This window comes from Elephantulus edwardii, unplaced genomic scaffold, assembly GCF_000299155.1.
Source record: "Elephantulus edwardii isolate Elephantulus edwardi_28Jun2011 unplaced genomic scaffold, EleEdw1.0 scaffold00074, whole genome shotgun sequence".
In the NCBI taxonomy this organism is placed as follows: Eukaryota; Metazoa; Chordata; class Mammalia; order Macroscelidea; family Macroscelididae; genus Elephantulus; species Elephantulus edwardii.
Window position 1 is genome coordinate 8,847,447 of NW_006399824.1, and position 19,752 is coordinate 8,867,198.

Sequence of the window (19,752 nt, forward strand, 5' to 3'; positions counted from 1 at the left end):
CCACACACACACTTTCTTTTTAGTCTTTCTTTATCTTTACTCTTCAGGTGTATTTCTTGTAGATAGCGTATTGATGGATTTTGTTGGGTTGTTTTTTGTTTTGTTTTGATTTGTTGGTTTTGGTTTTGCTTTTTTATTGAATCTACTACTCTTTTTCTCTTCTGTGGTGCTTTTAAACCATTCACATTCAGTGTATTATTGAAAGGAAAGGTTTATGTCTATTATTTTGTTGAGTTCTTTTTGGCATTATTGCATGTTACTTGGTCTATCCTGCTTTCTGTGGAACCTCTGTTAGAAAGAAGTCTCTCAGGTTTTCCAGAATCCTGGTTTTGTTTTTCTGGGAATATCTTGATCTCTCCTTCACATTTGATGGACAATTTCACTTGTACATTTTTCATGGTTGACAGTGTGTTCTTTGAGTGTTCAATGTATGTCATTCCACTGTCTTCTTACATGGTTTCTGCTGAGAAATTGGCACTTAATCTTACCTGCTCTCTCTTATAGGTTATTCTTTGTTTTTCTCTCTTGCTTTCAGAATTCTCTCCTTATTTTTGGTTCTGGCAAATCTGACTATGATATGCTTTGATATTTTTCTTTTGGAGTTTATTCTATATTGTGTTTGCTCAGCTTCTTGAATATATAGTCTCTCATTCTTCATTATACCTGCAGAATTTTCTTCTAGTAATTTTCCACAACTTTTCAGTGCCTTTACCTGCTTCTTCCTGTTCTGGGATTCCAATGATGCACATGTTATTTCTCCTGATGGTGTACCACCTTATGCTTAGGTTTTCTTATTTTCCTTCTTTTTTGATTCTGCTTTCTGCCTTAGCAAATCAGTGGTGACAATTCCTTCTTCTATTTCACTGGTTCTGTTTTCCATCTCTTCAGCTTTGTTCATGTATCACTCCATCATGTTAACAGCATCTGAAGCATTGGCCTTCATATTTTGGATTGCAGTTACTTGATTCTTCAGTGTCTCTAATGCCTTGTTTGTTTCATCTTCATTGTTTTGGATTTTTTTTAAGCTCCTCCTAGATTTTGTTCGCAGTGTTCTTTAATCCTTCAAGTTTGCTTTTCACCCATTGAAAATATTCAATAATTGCTCCTTCAAATTCTGTGTCTGAAAGTTCTATCAGACTTTCTGGCTTCAGGAAATCCATTGATACTCTGTCACTTTTGGGGAGTTACATCTTACTTTGTGCTTCTGTAAGTTGTGAGGTAGCCTTCTTCTTTTGTGACATTGCTGTAGAGTTTTTCATTCCTGAGGTGATGATATGTCCTTGATCTAAAGTCACTGTGTAGAGACTGGCTGAGTGTAGAGAAGGGCAGAGCATAGAAGACTGCAAGGGTACATTGGGCAGGTGCTAGGGCTGTAGATGCCTACCATGCATACCGATACACTCCTTGTGGGTGCATGCACAATGTCTTGCCAATTGAGCACGTGTGGGGACTTTACTCAAATCCCAGCTCTCAGGCTCATGTCTCAGATTCACTGAACAGAACAATTCTTATGTAAAAGTTCAAAAACGTTTATATATTCAGTTAGTTACAGAAACTACAAAAAGATACATTATGTTACATAAAACATTGACTATTTCCTTTCAGGGGTTTATCATGAGTGTAGACCTGCATAGGAGAATTCATAACTGTGTATAAGCATTAATGTGTGCATGATTAGTCTCTGAAATAATTCTGTGGCATTAAGATTTTATAAAAATGTCCCTTACTCTTGCTAGACTTGTTTATGCACATTGTTTATATGGCACTCTGGATTACTAATAGGAGACTTATGTATCTTAGTTCCTTTACCTCTTAGCCACAAATATTCTTTAAAATTTTCTTCCAGAAATATTACTGTTCACTCAACAATTGTCCTATTCATTTGCAAAATGAGTCTTCTTCTCTAGTACAAGGGTAATTTTTTCCTGTTTTTGTTTTTGGGGTTTTTTGATCATCTGAACCTGCCATTTAGGGTTATTATTTTAAAGTATTTATCAGGAGACAATAAAAGAAACCACAATACTGTGGGAAGGACTTTTATGATTAAATAAGGAAAAATGTCAGGTAAGTTTCTTTATTTTGTGACATGGATTTAAGTTAGACTTCCTCTCTACAATGCAGGTTTACACATGGTACTTGAAAAAAGTAAAAAAAAGAAAGAAAGAGAAAAAAATGTCATCTATATATGAAAAGATTACAGGGTCAAAAGGGAAAAAGAAGGTATGATTCAGGACAAGGAGGCTAAAGTCCCTGATAAAATTCTAAATGGTATCAAGTTTCGAGAATATGTTTGTATGGAACACTTCAGAGTAAGGTCAATATTGTCAGAATGTTTGAAAGGATATTTTCCCAAAGGTACTCTGTATTATTTGTATTATTTTGACTTCTTGCCACAGATCTTCACTTAAAAAGCTTTCTTCCTACAGTGTTGTATTGTTGACAAAACTTGGAATCCAGTTAAATATATATATATATCATATATTTACATAGATGTATGTTAGACACACACATATACACACAAATACTTATATATACATATCATATATTTACATAGATGTATGTGTGACACACACATATACACACAAATACTTATATATACATATCATATATTTACATAGATGTATGTGTGTATACACACGCACAAACACATACACATGCATGTGCGCACACACACATATACACAGAAGAAGCTGTGCTGCAATCCTGAAGGCATACAGTTTGAATCTTCAGAATTCTTGACTCCCAAAAGAAGCTCAGTTTCACCCTCTCCTGTTAGCGAGGACAAACCCGTTAATTCTCCTAGCAGCCCCTGGTATATTCAACAAATGTAATAAATTTTATTCTTATGCATAAATGCTATAAGAAGACATTAGTGATCGGAACGTGTAATGTGAGAGGTATGAATGTAGGAAAATTGGACGTTGTTAAGAAAGAAGTGGAAAGTATAAATATTGACATACTAGGTATTGGCAAATTGAGATGGCTTGGTATGCGACATTTTTAATCAGATGATCATATAATCTACTATGCCAGGGATGTAAGGGTGAGGAGAAAATGGAGTCGCTTTCATAATTAAAAAAGTAATTTCTAGACTCATCAGGAAATACAATGTGGTGAGTGACAGGATAATATCCATACACATACAATGAAGTCCAGTGAATACCACTATTATTCAAACTAGACCCAGAAAGGAGGAAATAGAAGATTTCTACTAACTTTTACTTTAAGGGATAAAGACAGGCCATCTCCTCATGTAAGAATTATAACTTCAGAAACACAAAGGAGGGGCTCTACAGTCTAATTTCGTTTTGACAATACATTTGGTTTTAAGATAGATACATAAATAAATTTATAGGCAGATATATAATTTTAAAAAACTACTTGTACATGTAAAAATGGCTTTACTAATTCAATATTTTAACATGCACAATATATTTTTAATAATTTGTGCTTGTTATTATAGAAGGACTTTAGTTTGTAGTCTGTCTGCAGAGTACAATTTAATTTGAAAACTGCTCCTCTGCTTAGTTTAATATCCACGTTTTTAAAATTTGTGTATATATTCAGAAGTTCTGGGTGTCCTCCATAATACACAGGAGCATGAAATCCTGTTTAGTGTTTGAAATATTTTTATTCTTATCATATTCAAAGGTTTTATATTTCTAACTTCACTAATTTAAAAGTCCTAAAAATGTGTAGTTACCAAGTACTGCTATCTTTCACATTACATTTTTTTTGTGTTACCTTTTTGAGATTTTTTTTAAGCCTGACATATAATGGAGCTAATTAAATTTTCTTCCTAGAAGACAAGCAGCTAGTCCAAAGACCCAGGCACATAACCTCAGCTTCCTCTTTTCTGTGTTCACTTATTCTGTCTATGAGAGGAGATTCCTTAACTGCAAAGGTAAAATACTAAGTCCAGGCAGCTACTGATGGGTTTTAGTAACTATAGAACCAGTGTTTCAGTTTCAAATCTGACAGTGCACATCACAGAGAGGTGACAGTGGAGGCATATCTTCCTGTATAAGTTGGCTATGGATGACAACCTGCCAGATGAAAATTATGGAAGAGTCACTGGTTTATAAAAATGAATAAACGTGCTTTATCTTTAAGGTTTGTGGCAAGATTCTAGAAATACCATCTTATTTTTTTGAGGTTGGTTGATTGTTTTTTTGGTTTGGTTTTTTGAGTTGGGTTTTGTTGGTGGTTTTTTTGTTGTTGTTGTTTTTTGGGGGTTTTTATTTGTGTTTTTTTTTGTTTTTGTTTTTGTGAACAACCCAGAATATAGAATTTATAACAGAATCATGTGAGAACAGTTTTTTTAAAGTAATTTCATTAATACTTTTTCATGATTAGGCAGTCTTGTCCATCTGCATAGTAAGAAAGGAATTAATATTTAATAATACTCAACTGCTCGTCAATTACTTTCATGAAACACTTTTATTTATCATAATAGAAGAAGTATTAACTATTTAAATAATTTGCTAAAATTACAAAGTATTTAAACTCACATTTACTTTATATTAATCTTTGGCTATATTATAGCACACTCAATGATAGTGTAAATGTGTTATGTTTAAAAATAAAATTGTTTAGTTGGAATTGTGGAGGATATAATTGTGAGAGAGAGCAGTATGCCCATATGCAGTGGCTTATACAAATGTATTTCTCTTGGGCTGTATGTTTCTTTTCATTTTTTAATTTTTTTTAAATAACATAGCATTTGTTGAGGACATAGTGCCATTTACAGAAAAGAGCTGCTGTTATCCTTAGAAAGGAGAGTCATTACAATAAAATGAACTTGGCCCTGGTAATAATAGACATGCAGACCTATGAACTAGAATTGAGAGTCCGTATGTAAATCCATACATGTATTGTCAACTATTAATTAGCAAGGGTGCTAAATCTATTAAAATTGGAAGGTTATTTTTAAAAAAAAATGATGCTTAGAAAATTCCATTTCCACTGAAGATTATATTACATTTCAAAATTCACACAATACACAAAAATGAATTAAAAATGGAGCAAAGGTTTGTGTAAACCGCAGTCATAGAATTCTTAGAAGCAAACACAGGAGTGAAAACATGCAGTGTAATAGTGAGCTGTCAGATGCGACAACAAAAGCAGGAGCAACAAAGGTAAAATAGATACATAAAACCGCAGAGAAAAGAAAATATTTTGGTTTATCTAAGGATTCTTATTAAAAAAGGATAAGACAATCTGTAAAATAGGAGAGCATTTTTGTGAACAATATATCTTATAAGTGTCTAATGTTAAAATATATATGTCTATAATACTGAAGAGACAGAAATAAGTAAATAAGCAAAAACTTTTTAATCAAGAAATGGACACATAATTTAAAATGACATAATCAAAGAGATTAATGAAAAGGTAATAATGAGTATGTTAATAATTGTTCACTGCCCATTAACTCATTGCTGTGGAGTTACTTTCATTTCATAATGACCTTCCATCAGATTTCTGATACTGTAAATCTTTAAAGGGGGACGATCACAAATCTTACTCCTGCTTTACAGATGGTGGATTTGAACTGCAGACCTATCAGTAAGTAGGCTGATATATTAGGTACTACACTACCAGACTTCCTTTATTAGTCATTCACTCTTCTGAAAAGTCAGAAATGACTCATAGCTGATTCTCGGGGTTTTGTCTGTAAACCACATAGGAGGAAAGAGAAGCCTGTGGATTTGAATTTTAGATTGGCAGCACAAGATGCTATTGATTTTTTAACCTACCAGATTTTCCTCTTAGCCATTAAAACCCAACTAAACTCATTCTCAGTTCTTTGTGGTTCAGTGATTCTGGGTGTTCCCTCCATCTTCTTTTAATGCCTCCTGAATCATTCAGATTTTGCCTATCTTTCAGTATTGCAACTTGAGAATGGAATTTATTTTTCAGTAGTGTCAGCTTAAGAAATGCCAATGGAGTTCTTGCCTTTTATGTGTCAATTCTAGGTCATATTCTGTCATAGTAGTTTGCTTTATCCTCTCTAGTTGCCTTTTGATATCTGTCCAGCTGTTTTACTACAGTATCTCCTCTTTTTTATTTTGTTTCTCTATGTTCTAGTGCAATTTTCATGGTTTCTTCTGACATTCATTTTGTTTCTTCTTTCTCCTCTATCTTTGTAATAACCTTTTGTTCACATTATGGGTGATATCATTGATGTCACACCACAACTTATCTGGTCTTGGATCATTGGTGTTCATTGCTTCAAACTTATTCTTAAGACAATTTCTAAATTTAGGTGAGATGTACTCAAGATCATATTTTTGTTTTCATGAACTTGTTTTAATTTTCTTCGGCTTCAATTTGTACTTGCACATGAGTAATTGATGGTCTGTTCCACAGTCTACACTACCTCATTTTAACTGTTGATACTAAGCTTCTCCAGTAATGTCTTCCACAGATGTAATCAATATGATTCCTATGTTGTCCATCTGGTAAGGTTTATGTGTAAAGTTGTTGTTTTTATATTTTATAAAACGTATTTTCAATGAATAAACCAATGAAGGTACAAAATTCAATCATTTTATTTCTAACCTCATTTCGGTCACCATGCCTGTACTTGCAAAATACCCTTCCTACTTTATTGTTTCCAACAATTCTATGTTGTACATAGGGTCGCTATGAGTCGCAGGCGACTCAACGGCACATAACAACAACAACAACAACAATCTTGATTGCATGTATGATAAATTTTATAGTGTAAAACTTGAGCAAAGTCTTCAATTTCCTCCTCTTTGGCTTTAGAAGTGACTGCGTATATTTTAATAATAATTGTATTAACAAATATGTTTGGATAATATCCTATCATTCACAATATTGTACTTCAGGATAAAAAAAAAGAAATTGCTGAGAATTAAATATTTCAGGAAATACCATTTGACCAAGAACCACTGTTAAGACAGGAAGACATCCAAAATACAATGAAGGTATTGACATAAAAATAAAGCCCTAGAAATCAGTAGGATAACAATTGACATGTTTCAAATGACAGATGTGCTCATGAGTCTGTGCTAGGATTTTAGAGGATAGCTGCCTGACCAGCTGAGTAGAAGAGATTCATATATGTTCTCATTCCCAAGAAATGTGATCCAACAGAATGTGGAAAGTATTGAACAGTATAATTAATATCACATGCAAGCAAAATTCTTTTGAAGGTCATTCAAAGACATCTAGAGGAGCACACAGACAGGAAACTACAAGAATGTGAAGTTGCATTCGGAAGAGGTCATGGCACCAGAGATATCAGTAATAATGCCAGATGCATCCTGACTGAGACAATACCAGAATAATCTCTATTGTGCTTTATTGACTATGCAAAGGCATTTGACTGTGTAGATCATAACAAATCATGGTTAACATTGAGAAAATTGGGAATCCCAGAACACTTAATTGTGCTCATGCAAGATCTATTCCTTGACCAAAAAGCTTTTCTGGGAACATGCACAGGAACACATTTAATTTTAAAGCTTAAATTTAAGAAAGGCATGTGTCAAGGCTGAACCCTTTCTCCATCCCTATTCAATCTGTCTGCTGAGAAAATGATGCAAGACGCTGGACTCTGTGAGGAACTGTGAAATCAGAATTGGAAGAAGAATCATCAATAATTTTTAATATGAAAATGACACGGCCCTACTTGTTAAAGATGAAGAGGAATTGTACCTTTAATGTGGATTGCACCTCAGCATCAAGAAAACAATTATTCTCACCAGTGTATCAATCATCCACTGATCTGATAAATGCAGAAAAGACTGTAACTGTCAATGACTTCATCTTGCTTGGATCTGCAATAAATACACTGGGTACCACCAGTCAGAAGGTCAGGAGATGTATTGTGCTGGGAAAGTCTGCAGTCAAGGACCTCTCCAAAATACTGAAGAACAATAATATTAGGATTGAGGAATAAGATGCACCTGATTCAGATGTAGTTTTTTTTTTTAAATCACTTGCTATTCTGCTATGAATAATGATTAAGGATAAGAGAAGGGGGGAAGATCCTTTGAATTCTGGTATTGTAGGAAAGTACTGAGTATCGTATGGACTGCCAAAAAAAGAAAAAAACAAACAAACAGATATGTCTTGGAGAAAGTGAAATCAGATTACTTCTTGGAAGCAAGGATGATGAAGCTTCATCTGGTAAACTTTGGGTTTATTGCTAGAAGAAGCTATTCTTTGAAGAAGAACATCATGCTTGGAAGGTGGTGGGATGGATGGCAGAGGAGAGGAAAACTCAGTGTGATGGATTATCACAGTGACTGCAGCATTGGGCTCAAGTGTGTTAGAGATTGTGAACTTCTCATAGGATACGACATGGTTCAAATCTGCTTTTCTTAGGGTTGTTACGTGTCGTACTTGACTTTACGGCACCTAATAACAACAATAAATTCATTGTCATTGAGTCAGAACTGACTCAAATGGAAACCTCCGTGGTTCTATAGGGGTTTTAAATCACACAGTAGTCCAGTTTGCTCCCACAGAGCACCTGTTGATCCAATCTACTTTTCTTTGAGTTAGCAATGAAACTCTTTATCCACTAGACAACCAGAGAATACAAACAATAATTGCATAGCATACTATCTCACTCTCAATAGAATGGCAATGATAAAATAAATAATGGTAAACAGGAGTGGCATCCATTTCCTAAACAATGTGCTTCTGAAAACTCTATGAACTTTTAGAAATGACAATAGTTATAGAAAGGCTTCAGGTGTTTTGTTCATAGGGTCACTATGAGTTTTGTTCAAATCTATGGCACTCAACAACAACAGCAACAGCAACAACAACAACAAGGAACATTGGCAACAAAAAGCAGCTTGGTGAAATTGTGAAGAAGCAAAGACCCTCATCCTCCTTTAAGGGTAGGAATGTAAAATAGTGTAGATGCTATGGAAAATAATTAGGTAGCCACTCAAAACATTAAATACAGGAGTGTTACATAGTCAAGCTATTCTGGTTTAGGTATATACTCAAGAGATTTAAAAGCAGTGACGAATACATTGTACTCTTTCTTTTATTGCACATTCTATATTATTCTTCACAATAGCAAAGAAGTGGAAAGAACTCCTCTAACAGATGAATGGATAAGCAAACTGTGGCATACATAAACCCACAATGAAATATTACTCACCTGTAAAGAGAAATTAAGTCCTGATGTATGCACATCATTAAACCTTTTAAAGTATTATATTGAATAAAATATGTCAATTGCAAAAGGACAGGTGCTTTATTATCTCATTTATATAAAACAATCAAAAACATAACAAACTAAAACTAAACAGATTTTATTCTAACTTATTTCAGTATTATATAACAAATTAGAACTGTTCCATAGGTTTTGAAGACTCTAAAGAAAGTCAACTGTTTAATCTTTTTCCTCTGGAGAGTTCGAACCACCTACTCTTTGGTTAGTGGCCAGATGTTTAACTATTCTATCCTTGGGCCTCTGAGCAAATACAAATTGATGGGTGTTTAACCAAGGTGAAAGGGAGTTTTCTGTTTATGGGACAATGAGTTTATGTTAATGCTAGAATAAATGTTTGGAGAATGTCATCATATCACTGAATTATAAATATACAAATTGATAAATCAGTGTATGTTGTATTGTATATTATTTCATCCCAATTAAAAAAGACATATAGATGAATGGATATCATCATCTATAAATCAAGTGGTTTAACATGAAGTCATTTCTGAGGTGCTTTGTTACACCTTCTATAACAATCTGAACTAATATTTGTTTCCTTCTTTCTACAGTTGGACAGTGTCACTTCCCTGATTCAAGCAGCCAAAAATTTAATGAATGCCGTAGTGCAAACAGTGAAAATGTCTTATATTGCCTCAACCAAGATCATTCGAATCCAGAGTCCTACTGGGCCCCGACATCCAGTAGTCATGTGGAGAATGAAGGCTCCTGCAAAAAAACCCTTGATTAAAAGAGAGAAGCCAGAGGAAACCTGTGCAGCTGTCAGACGAGGCTCAGCAAAGAAAAAAATCCACCCGGTGCAAGTCATGAGTGAATTCAGAGGAAGACAATTCTACTAAAAATATTCTTCTTCTTTAATGCCTATATTACAAAACCCTGGCTAACTGCACTGAGTTTTTCAGCCCTTTTTAAACACTTGTTTAGTACTTTAAGTTCACTAAAGTTTAAAATTTAACCCACAGATAGCTTAACATTTTTTAGGCTGAACCAATGAAAGTAACTTACACGTGGGCCATGTCAGTCATGTCAGTATGGCAAGTGCATAATAGTAAATAACTATATGCTGGTTGAATGCACCAGCCTTACTTGTCACAGGGAAGAACTTGTATCACTTACTAAATTAACATAGGAGATGCAAGTATGAAAAATCCAGGTGTACACATTCTTTTATTATGGAATTAAAGCACAGACATGAATCTTGACTTGGTCTTCAAAGAAAACAAGACATTTTGTAAAATATTTACCATTTATTAATGCAAATTTTCTACACCTTACTTGACCGTGTATGGTTTCCAATATAGGGAATAATAAATTTGTGATTCCCATTATAGGGGGGAAATCAGTATCTGGAGAATTGTATTCATGATCAAGTCAGGATCTATTGGAAACCCACCAATCTTGAATAATTAAGTTACTTGCTGGATTTTGAAAGGTCAAGTCTTGGTTATCAAGAAAGTGTTTAGCAACATTATAAAGACTACAATGAGTTTGGATGCCACAAATGTGCATTTTCATTGTATTCAGAAATCCTACACTCTGAATACTGGGTTCAAAAGGGCCCATTAGAATACAGGTATGAAGAAAGAGTTAACTGTTACTCAATTCAGAAGTGGAGACAAGAAACTATATTCTAGAGAAGTTGTAATAACAGAAGTGTAAGGTGTTCAGCGTGACTAAAAATCCATTTATATCAGCTTGGGATTTTAATTAAAAGGAAAAGCCCAGTTTGAAAACCTTTGCATTGAGTAAACTCTGTGTGAATTGTATCATTAAACTATGTAGTAGGGTTAATGTAAATGAAGCTGGAGCGATCATAATAACATTCTCTTAACTGGGGTAATTTTATATCTCCAACCACCATGTTCAGTTCGTAATTGACTTCATAATAGCCTCAGAGTCTCATGTCCACTGCTGCTGCTTCTTGGATAAAATGTCCTTTTTGTATTGTGACTTCCTTAAATTTCTTAAAAAAAGTAACTTTCAGGTTTTCTTTTTTCTTTCAGACATAAGACCTTATTGATAGCATTTTTAATATATGTTTTTAATTTTATTTAATTATATTGACAACACTGTAATTGCAGTTTCACATTTGCCCACAATGGCCCTGATGAATTGCTTCAATATTTTGTTACCTTAGTTTGATTCAGTAACGTGCATACACAGAGTGTCAATTAAGTTCTAGAGGAAAACTTGGGTAAAATGATACGAATAGAACATAAAAAATAAATTCAAGTAGACAATGTTGTGATGGGATCTTAAACAAAATGATAGGAATACAATGGAAACAATATACAAGAGGGATGTGTTTGATAGATTATTACTTATTATAGAAAAAATTTACTCTTATATTTAACAAATCATTTTATTAATCCCAATACTAGATTCATAAAAGGATAGAAAAGTAATATGGGCCTCCTGACTTTCAGAATGGACTAATCCACAATAACCATTCTGGAGGGATTTCACTTACCTCAGAAAGAAATAGTGTAGAAGGAATTAGGAAGTGCAGACAATTCTATTTTCTAAAATTAACTAGACCATTAAGGCAAAATAGGACATCTCTTTCACTGAAATAATGCCATATATGGCATTTGCTTTTTTTTTCAGGTAGAAGAATGCCTTTATAATTTAAGAAAAAATTTTTAAAATATTAGAAAATCTCCTTCCTTGGTTCATAATACCACATACTCAAGAATTATAAGAATCACATTTAGGAAATGTCATATCCATTGGACCCTTCATCAGAGACTAGGATTTAGAATATAATTTTGGATGCCAAAAGAACAGAAGTAACTCAAAATATGCAATTACCAAATAACATCTGACTCTAACAAAAATTACTTTCGTACTCCAAATAGGAGCAAGACTCTTCTCTATCACAGGTAGAATTCTAAGCTTGTTCAAAGCAAGCAACTGCAGTTAAAAATATGCCTAGTATGATTTCTATTAGGTGACTGCCCCAGGAGTGAGATTTGCTGTGGTCCTCAAACATGTGACATAATATATACAGAACTAAGGCAGCTGTCTACCTAAGTAGACATTTCCAATATTGAACTGGCCTATTTTTTTTATTTTATGCTTATAGATAAGAAATTAGCACCAAAGAAATAAACATATCTTTGTATTATTAACAAGATCGCTGGTGGCATAGTTCATAGGGAGTTGCGGGGCTAATCCAAAAGTAGCACCTCTTTGATGGTCTGAATTCACTAGCATCCCTGAGTAAGAAAAATGGTTTATCTCCTATAAAATTTATTGGAGGGTCAGTAATGAGTTAGTTCCAACTTGACGGCAATGAGTTTTGTATTATGAAATATATGCACATTAATATAATCAGTAAATGACTCCTACAGATAGACATATTTAAGTTCTTCTCCATGGGAACTTTTAGGAATTTCTTAGTAATAATGATAGATTGTATTCCATTAACATGTCTTCAGACATCACAGCACAGAGATGGGTGATTGTTGTTATAGTTTCTTGGCCTTGCTAATTAGGGCCTAGCTTTCTATTATAACCAAATTCATTTCTGTTCATTTACATGGTGAAAAAACCTTGTGTAGAAGAATATTTATACTACTTAAAAGGTTATTAGATATTAAAATAAAAATAGACTACTTAAAAGTGAGTTCTCTGATAACTCATAAGCGTCACTGACAAACATGCGACAGGACTCGTAACTTGAAAAATATCTCTAAATCCAGAGTCCATTTTAGGTTCTTCTGCTTAGAAAAACTGGAAGATTTTCATTAAGCATGAAAAGTGAGAATGTATGCATCTTGATTTTATTTACCACAAATGTAAATGATTAGATTAAAATATTTCTTAATTTCTAATGAAGTTTCTAGATACAGCTTGATCACTATGTCTAGGGGAAACAGAGACAATTTCTTAGCTTATTTTTTATTAACATTCCTCTGGAAACTCTATGAACTTTGAGAAACGATGAAAGTTACAGAAAGGCTTTTGGTCTTTTGTTCACAGGGTTTCTATGAGTCGTGCTTGATTCGATGGCAATCAACAACGACAACAAAACATTTATTAATTATTCCCTTTTTTGTGTGCATATTCAAAATATAAATCCAATAGGAAACAATATATTTTTCATTTGTATCATTTAGCTCTTTGCATGCTCTAAATTTACTATTATCTACATAGCATACTTATTCCTGATAAAATTAGTTCTGAATAAAGGATAAGCAACAGCCTCCAGGATACATCAAAAAGGTCATTCTTTTTTTAAAAAAATAATAATTTTATTAAATATAAACTCATTGTTTATAATAGTGTGTGTTTCACACTATTCTTCATTCACACTATGTTTCATAAAATCATTCACATGCATTATCTTTTATAAAATTAATCAATTAATCACCATTGGAGTTTGCCCATTATTACCCAGTCTTTTCACTCAGACCTTTCCCATTTCCTTCCCCTTCTTCCTCCACCCACCAAACTGTTCAGCCTTGTAGTTATGCCCCTACCCCTCCTCACACTTCCACTTTTACTCCTTCCCCCCTTGAGCTTCCAAGCGTGGTTTACTAGTTACCCTTTTATTTTTACAATAATGGTCTTATGCAGTGTTTGTCCTTATGAGACCTAGTTAGTTCACGCAGCATAATGCTCTCCAGTATCTCCCAAGTTAGATAGAAAGGCCGTTCTTAAAGCATAACATTATTTACACAGTAGCCTTTTGATAGGTCAATCTATATTTCAATCTATATTATAGAAAGATACTAAAAACTGTGAATATATTGTTAAGTTCCCAATTTGAGTGGGCACATTCACAATATATCCTACAATGCAAAAATGAATAGCTGGAATGACCAGTCTTTCCTAGCAGAGAAAGTGTCTTCAATGGTTTCCTACACCTACAACTTTCAGGATGGTCTTATTTGACCTACTCCTGAGTGTGGTATTTTTTTTAAGCTGCTCATAGTTTTCTGCTAGAGTGAGGCAGTCAGGCCAGTATGTGCAAGTCAGTTACACTAGATAATGTCTTTTCTCTTATTCCAAACACTCAAAATATCTCTCTCCCAAATCCTATTTCTTAAAGTGTTTACCTTAGACATATAAAATGACTCATGAACTTCATGTAAATTTAGTTAAAATTTTTAATGCTGTTCTATAGCACTATCCCTTATCTTTGTTTTTGTTTTGTTTGGGTTTTTTTTTTATATTCCTAAAACACGTCTTATTCTTTGGGGACAAGTGCACATTCCATGTTAGAGGTTATGGTCCCTATGACTACAGAATTCTGTAGAGGAGCAGAATGAGATCTGAGACATTCTAATGATGTTGACCATATTCTAGGGAACTCATTGCAAAATCACTGGCCTGTTTCAGCATCATTGTAAGTAATTCTCTAGGTCAGCAAAGCAGGCACAACACTGAAACTGAACTAAATATATCCTTTCTTGGTCAGCTGTCTTTTGCTCAGATGATCTGTCTTTCTGCTCAGTTAAAAACTGGCAGTTGATTTTCTCTGTGGAGAATCAAAATATGTTTTATATGATCATTAAATTTAGGGACATTCAATTTAAAAGGTAATGGGCTGGGTTTATATCATTAATAATTCTTATAAAGTTATATAAAATATGAGACATTGCTTTTACTTATAAATTATTTATTCAGATGACAACTCTACAACATTTCTTTCTTCAGGACTTCCTTCTGTACCATTATTAGGTTGTTAGTATTATTTTGTTGTGTGCCATCAAGTTGGAACCAACCAATAGCTAATGCTCCAGTGGGTTTTCATAGACAATAATAGCATGAGAGTAGATTGCCCGTTATTCTCCTGCTGACAGGTGTATTGGTACCGCATACCTTCTGGATTACATCGCAGATTCCTACCACTAGGCCACCAGAGCTCCCTCTTAGCATTATATAATACAGCCAAATAAACAAACTAGACATAATAAAGTGCCTACATGTAGTCGAATTTTCGTTTTTGTCTTTTTTTTTTAATTTAATTAGAAAAGCAAATGTAGATGTTAAAAAAGCCAAGTATGTACATCTTTAGACACTCTAACCAACTGTTTACACTATCTTAGACACCTTAAAAAGAGAAATGAACATACATTTAAAAATATAATATTTCGCTAGTTTCAATCTATGTTAAAGCATAAGGAAGAATAAATTGCAACACTATTTATCTAACTTTTTATATTTAAAGTGACATAGATACAATTCATTCCTGGATGTTTCTGAAGAAAATAAAATTGAGAAAACATCATCATCAATGGGAGTCCAACCTAACAACACTCACTTTGAAAGTAATGAGGGATGTGTTGGGTTAGCTGAAGGCAATCCCTGTACACTCTTTGTTGAAGATCACCCATAGCTGTAGTCTGGAATGTAATAATCCTCATTGTTTTGTGAGAGCAAAATTCCAGGGCTACCTTTCAAATGAGCAAGTTTGAGAAAAGGAGAATAAGTGTAAAAAAGCCCCAAAACTCATTGTCATTTAGATTATTCTTATCACAATGACTATAGACTAATGTGGAACTGTCCAAGACTATAAATATAGATAGGAAAAGGTCACCTCACGTTTCTCAGCAGAGCAGCTGATGGATTCAAACCATTGACCTTTTATTTAGCAGCTAATAGTTTAACCACTGTGACACGCATTTACTTTTGGTACAAAGACAGGAAAAAGCATTCTGGGAGAGAAAGTGCCAGCAGGTGGAGAGGGAGCAAAGGAGGATAGCTTCAGAAGCAGATGAAATTTATTGCTAGAGAGAAATAGCTTTTGGTTCTGGGACAGGGATGAAGTAGCTTTTTATTAAGTAAGAATTTAAGCATAGGATGCAGACACTTGCGTTTGGTGGTTTGAGTGAAGTCATTGGAGGGAGGAGGATGAACTAAACAATTTTTGAAGATGGTTTAATAATGACACTTCAGGGTTAAAAACAAAGACATCCGGCTACTGTTAGGTCTGCTGAGTCAATATGTATGAATAGCGATTCTTTCTACCATCTGAATCCATAACACAATTATGCACTATATCTCGGAATTATTTAAGGTACTTAGTGAGCAACTACAATAATCTAGTCATTGCTAAAAGTTCTTTGAATACACAACATAACCACATAAATATTTTTTGCCCTTATGGAAAAAACTCTTTGTTCTAGTTCTGTGTCAAATGTTACTGATTAATTTTATCTTCTCAAAAACCTAGGGGTTTAGATATTATTGACACCAACCCATAGATGAGGAAATGTAGGCATACATTATATAAGCATTTGATTCTAAAATTGGGTTTGTTACACTTCAGAGTCTGAATTTTAAATTGTGCATATCCAGACTGCCTGGGAAATGGGATTGAATTTGTCAATCGAAAATGTGATATATATTTCAAATGCTAGCTGGCTTCTGGTTTAAGAGCAAAAAAGAATAGAGAAAATTTAATAATTATTTATCCATATTCTAGATCATTTAAAGCAAATAACAGGGCAGTATATAATTAATTTACTTCACATTCTCACTTCTGATAATGTAATTTATTATATCAAATATACATGAATGCTTGTCTATATGATCAGAAATAAGTTTATAACCCTGTCATTTTATTTTATTATCATAGAAGATAAAACTTGGATAGAAAGTGCTGATCACTCATTTTTAGTGCTTATGTGTGAAAACTATTAGCTGGGATCATTTCCTTCCTGTTTTATTGGAACTATGTCTTTGTGTGTTTCTGCTCATGGTCCACAGGGAAGCATGAGCCAATAGTTAATATAAAAAGCTACTTTTTTTTCCAAGTAGAAAATGATCTAAGCATATTTTCTTCTTTAACTTTATAAATATGCAGACAGTATTTTCTGACTGCAAGTAATTATCATTATTTTCTTCACTTCATCTTTTTTTCCACAGACAACTGAAGGCTAGATTCTAATGCTTACGTTGCTTGTTAGATGTCCCTATCTTAGACCTTGGCTTGAGGGTTTCAATGAATTACTGGTATTTCTTGTGATGGAGCCACAGAAGTTTCCTCAAACTGGAAATGTGTTTATTTGGAATAAGTCATAGTCATCATGATATTTGTTCCCAATTTTAAGAAAGAAAAACACTTATGATTATTCCTTTGATAAATGCACAGATTTGTAACAGGCGTATTGGGGGGAAAAACATTTCTTCCAAATGGAACATATACAAAAGTACATTTAACAGCATTTGCATAGTAGTCCCTTATGTTTTAATTTCTAATAAAATATGTTCTAATTCTAAAAATTTCTTCCCTTAGCATTTTCAACAAGGATATTTATTTTTAGCTTTGATTCTTTTGTCTTAAAAGTCTGTGTCATATCTTCAAACATTTTAATTGCTCTTTTCAACAGTTACATCATTGGTTCAAATGTCTGTAGATAGCACATTTTTTTTCCTATCTGAATAGATAGATAGATAGATAGATAGATAGATAGATAGATAGATAGATAATAGATGATAGAGATAGATAGATAGATAGATAGATAGATAGATAGATAGATAGATTAGATAGATAAGTAATAGATAGATAGCTGCTGTGAAGATGTTTTGGATTTATGGCATTCTTATGCAAAATAGAATTAAACATTAATTGGTTTTATTTAAGGCTCACAACTGCTAATTTTGAGGCCAGTCTGCCAGTGTGCTTACTGAGGGTGCCCATCAATATTATGTGTCCTCTAGTTCACTGAATATGATGTCCTACATTGGCTGACTTGATAAGAATTCTAGGACAGGCAATTCATACAGTGTTATCTGGTGGTTAATGTGGCTTTCACTGGCTAATTTTCATCGATCTATATCACTAGGTCTTTCTTCCTACTCTGCCTTTTAGTTTGGAAATTTCATTGAAAATTGTGCATCATGGATACGAGAATGCTGACAGTTTCCAGAATCACAGTGATAGTACAAACACCTGACAGATAAGAAGTAGTGTGCCTTAGGTCACGCAGTCCCAGATCAACACTTGCTGTGGCTTTTCAGCTGCTCATTCTTGTAAATAATCTAAAACTTTTTACAGTATCCATTACAATCAAATGTAAGCTTATAGATTTGTTTAACCTGGGTTCATATCACTGTATTTCTCCTGGAGAGTTTATTAATAGAGCAAAGGGACAATAATGAGATGTGAGTTTATGTTTTTATTAAATAGCATTTTTCTCTTTGTTAAGGCTTTAAATACATTTTTTTTAAGTGTAGAGAGAATATTATCTTTCCTGGAACACAAATGCTATTATAATTCTACTTATGTATTGCTATACATAGTGATCTATGAGTATTCAAATAGAAGAACTCAGCAACTATATTGTAGAGTTAATTGTGTTTCTGGCTGGTCCCTTTTTCTTTTTTTGTGAAGATAATTTCCTTGGATCTAATGACAGCATGACAGTTTCTCCTCCACATCCGTGACTAACAAGACTCTGAAAATAGGAGTAGATAAATGTTATGCCCAATTTGGTACCTAATAGTTGAGACTTAAAACAAAATTTACTTAGGCGAGTTGAATGATTAAGTATGAATTAAGATTTCCAATGAAAGGTTTCCAGATGTCCCTGTTTGCCATATTGACTAGGTTTTTAGTTTCTTGGTGACTTTACTGGAATGTATCATATATTTGATGTACTTTTTATAAACAACTATTTGGCAACTAAAACTCAGTGACATCTCTGAAGATAATATAGACAGTTTACTTCATGAAGGAAGGATATTTAAACTAAGATGATCTGGGATGAAATAAAAGCAAACAGTAGATAATGTTTATTGCAGCTGTTTATTGAGAGCTTAAATTGGGGCCATTTGATGCATTTTAGACCATCTTGCTTGTATGCCCTACCCCACTGTGCACAAAGAAATAAATTAGGTCTAAGTGACCCACCCATTACAGTAAAGGCCAATTCAAAACTATTTTATGGTTTAAATACAGTAAATATACTTCAGTAAATATACTTGTGGATCTTTTTGTGGATACTTATCCTCAAAGGTTCGATTTTCACCAATCAGTAAAAAGAAAGCATTTATCTAGGAATATATAAAGTTCTTTGGTACACCTATGATGACATTGGTGCAGAAATCAAAATCCACTTTAAGATTCTACATGTTTTTCTATGCTTCACGGAATCAATACAAGGATTTTTTTATCATGCTTTTGGATTGAATGATATCGCACATGAAGCCCTGGATTTGTTTTGATGTTACGTAGTAATATTTGAAACGATATATTCATTACAACTCAACTCACTCTGCAGCTCATTAAGAATTTTCTTAACTGATATTTAAATCATGTATGTTAAAGCAATAAAAGAATGAATGTGTTGTTAATCATTTAGAGTCTTATTTTGTGTTATGTCTGGAGTGGGAATAAAAGTGGGTTTAATATGAGATTTTAAATATTCTAACTATGCCTTTCTAGATATTACCTTCATTTCTTCTCTTCTTGTACATAGTACAATTCAAAGTGGGTGCTTTTGATAAACTCTTGCATGTACACAAGTAACATAGAATATATACAGTAAATTGTTCACAGCTTCAGTTTGCTC

At 33.4% G+C, this 19,752-nt stretch overlaps 1 protein-coding gene across 1 annotated transcript in view; it reads left to right on the plus strand.

The window, feature by feature from the left end:
- CTNNA3 (catenin (cadherin-associated protein), alpha 3) overlaps positions 1-10,365 on the plus strand; it is a 2,453,748-nt gene extending 2,443,383 nt beyond the window's left edge. Inside the window, exon 18 of the mRNA XM_006889022.1 lies at positions 9,778-10,365. Within this exon, the coding sequence (XP_006889084.1) occupies positions 9,778-10,065 (288 nt within the window). The 3' untranslated portion in view covers positions 10,066-10,365. The remainder of the gene's footprint in view (positions 1-9,777) is intronic.
- Positions 10,366-19,752: the final 9,387 nt, after the last annotated feature.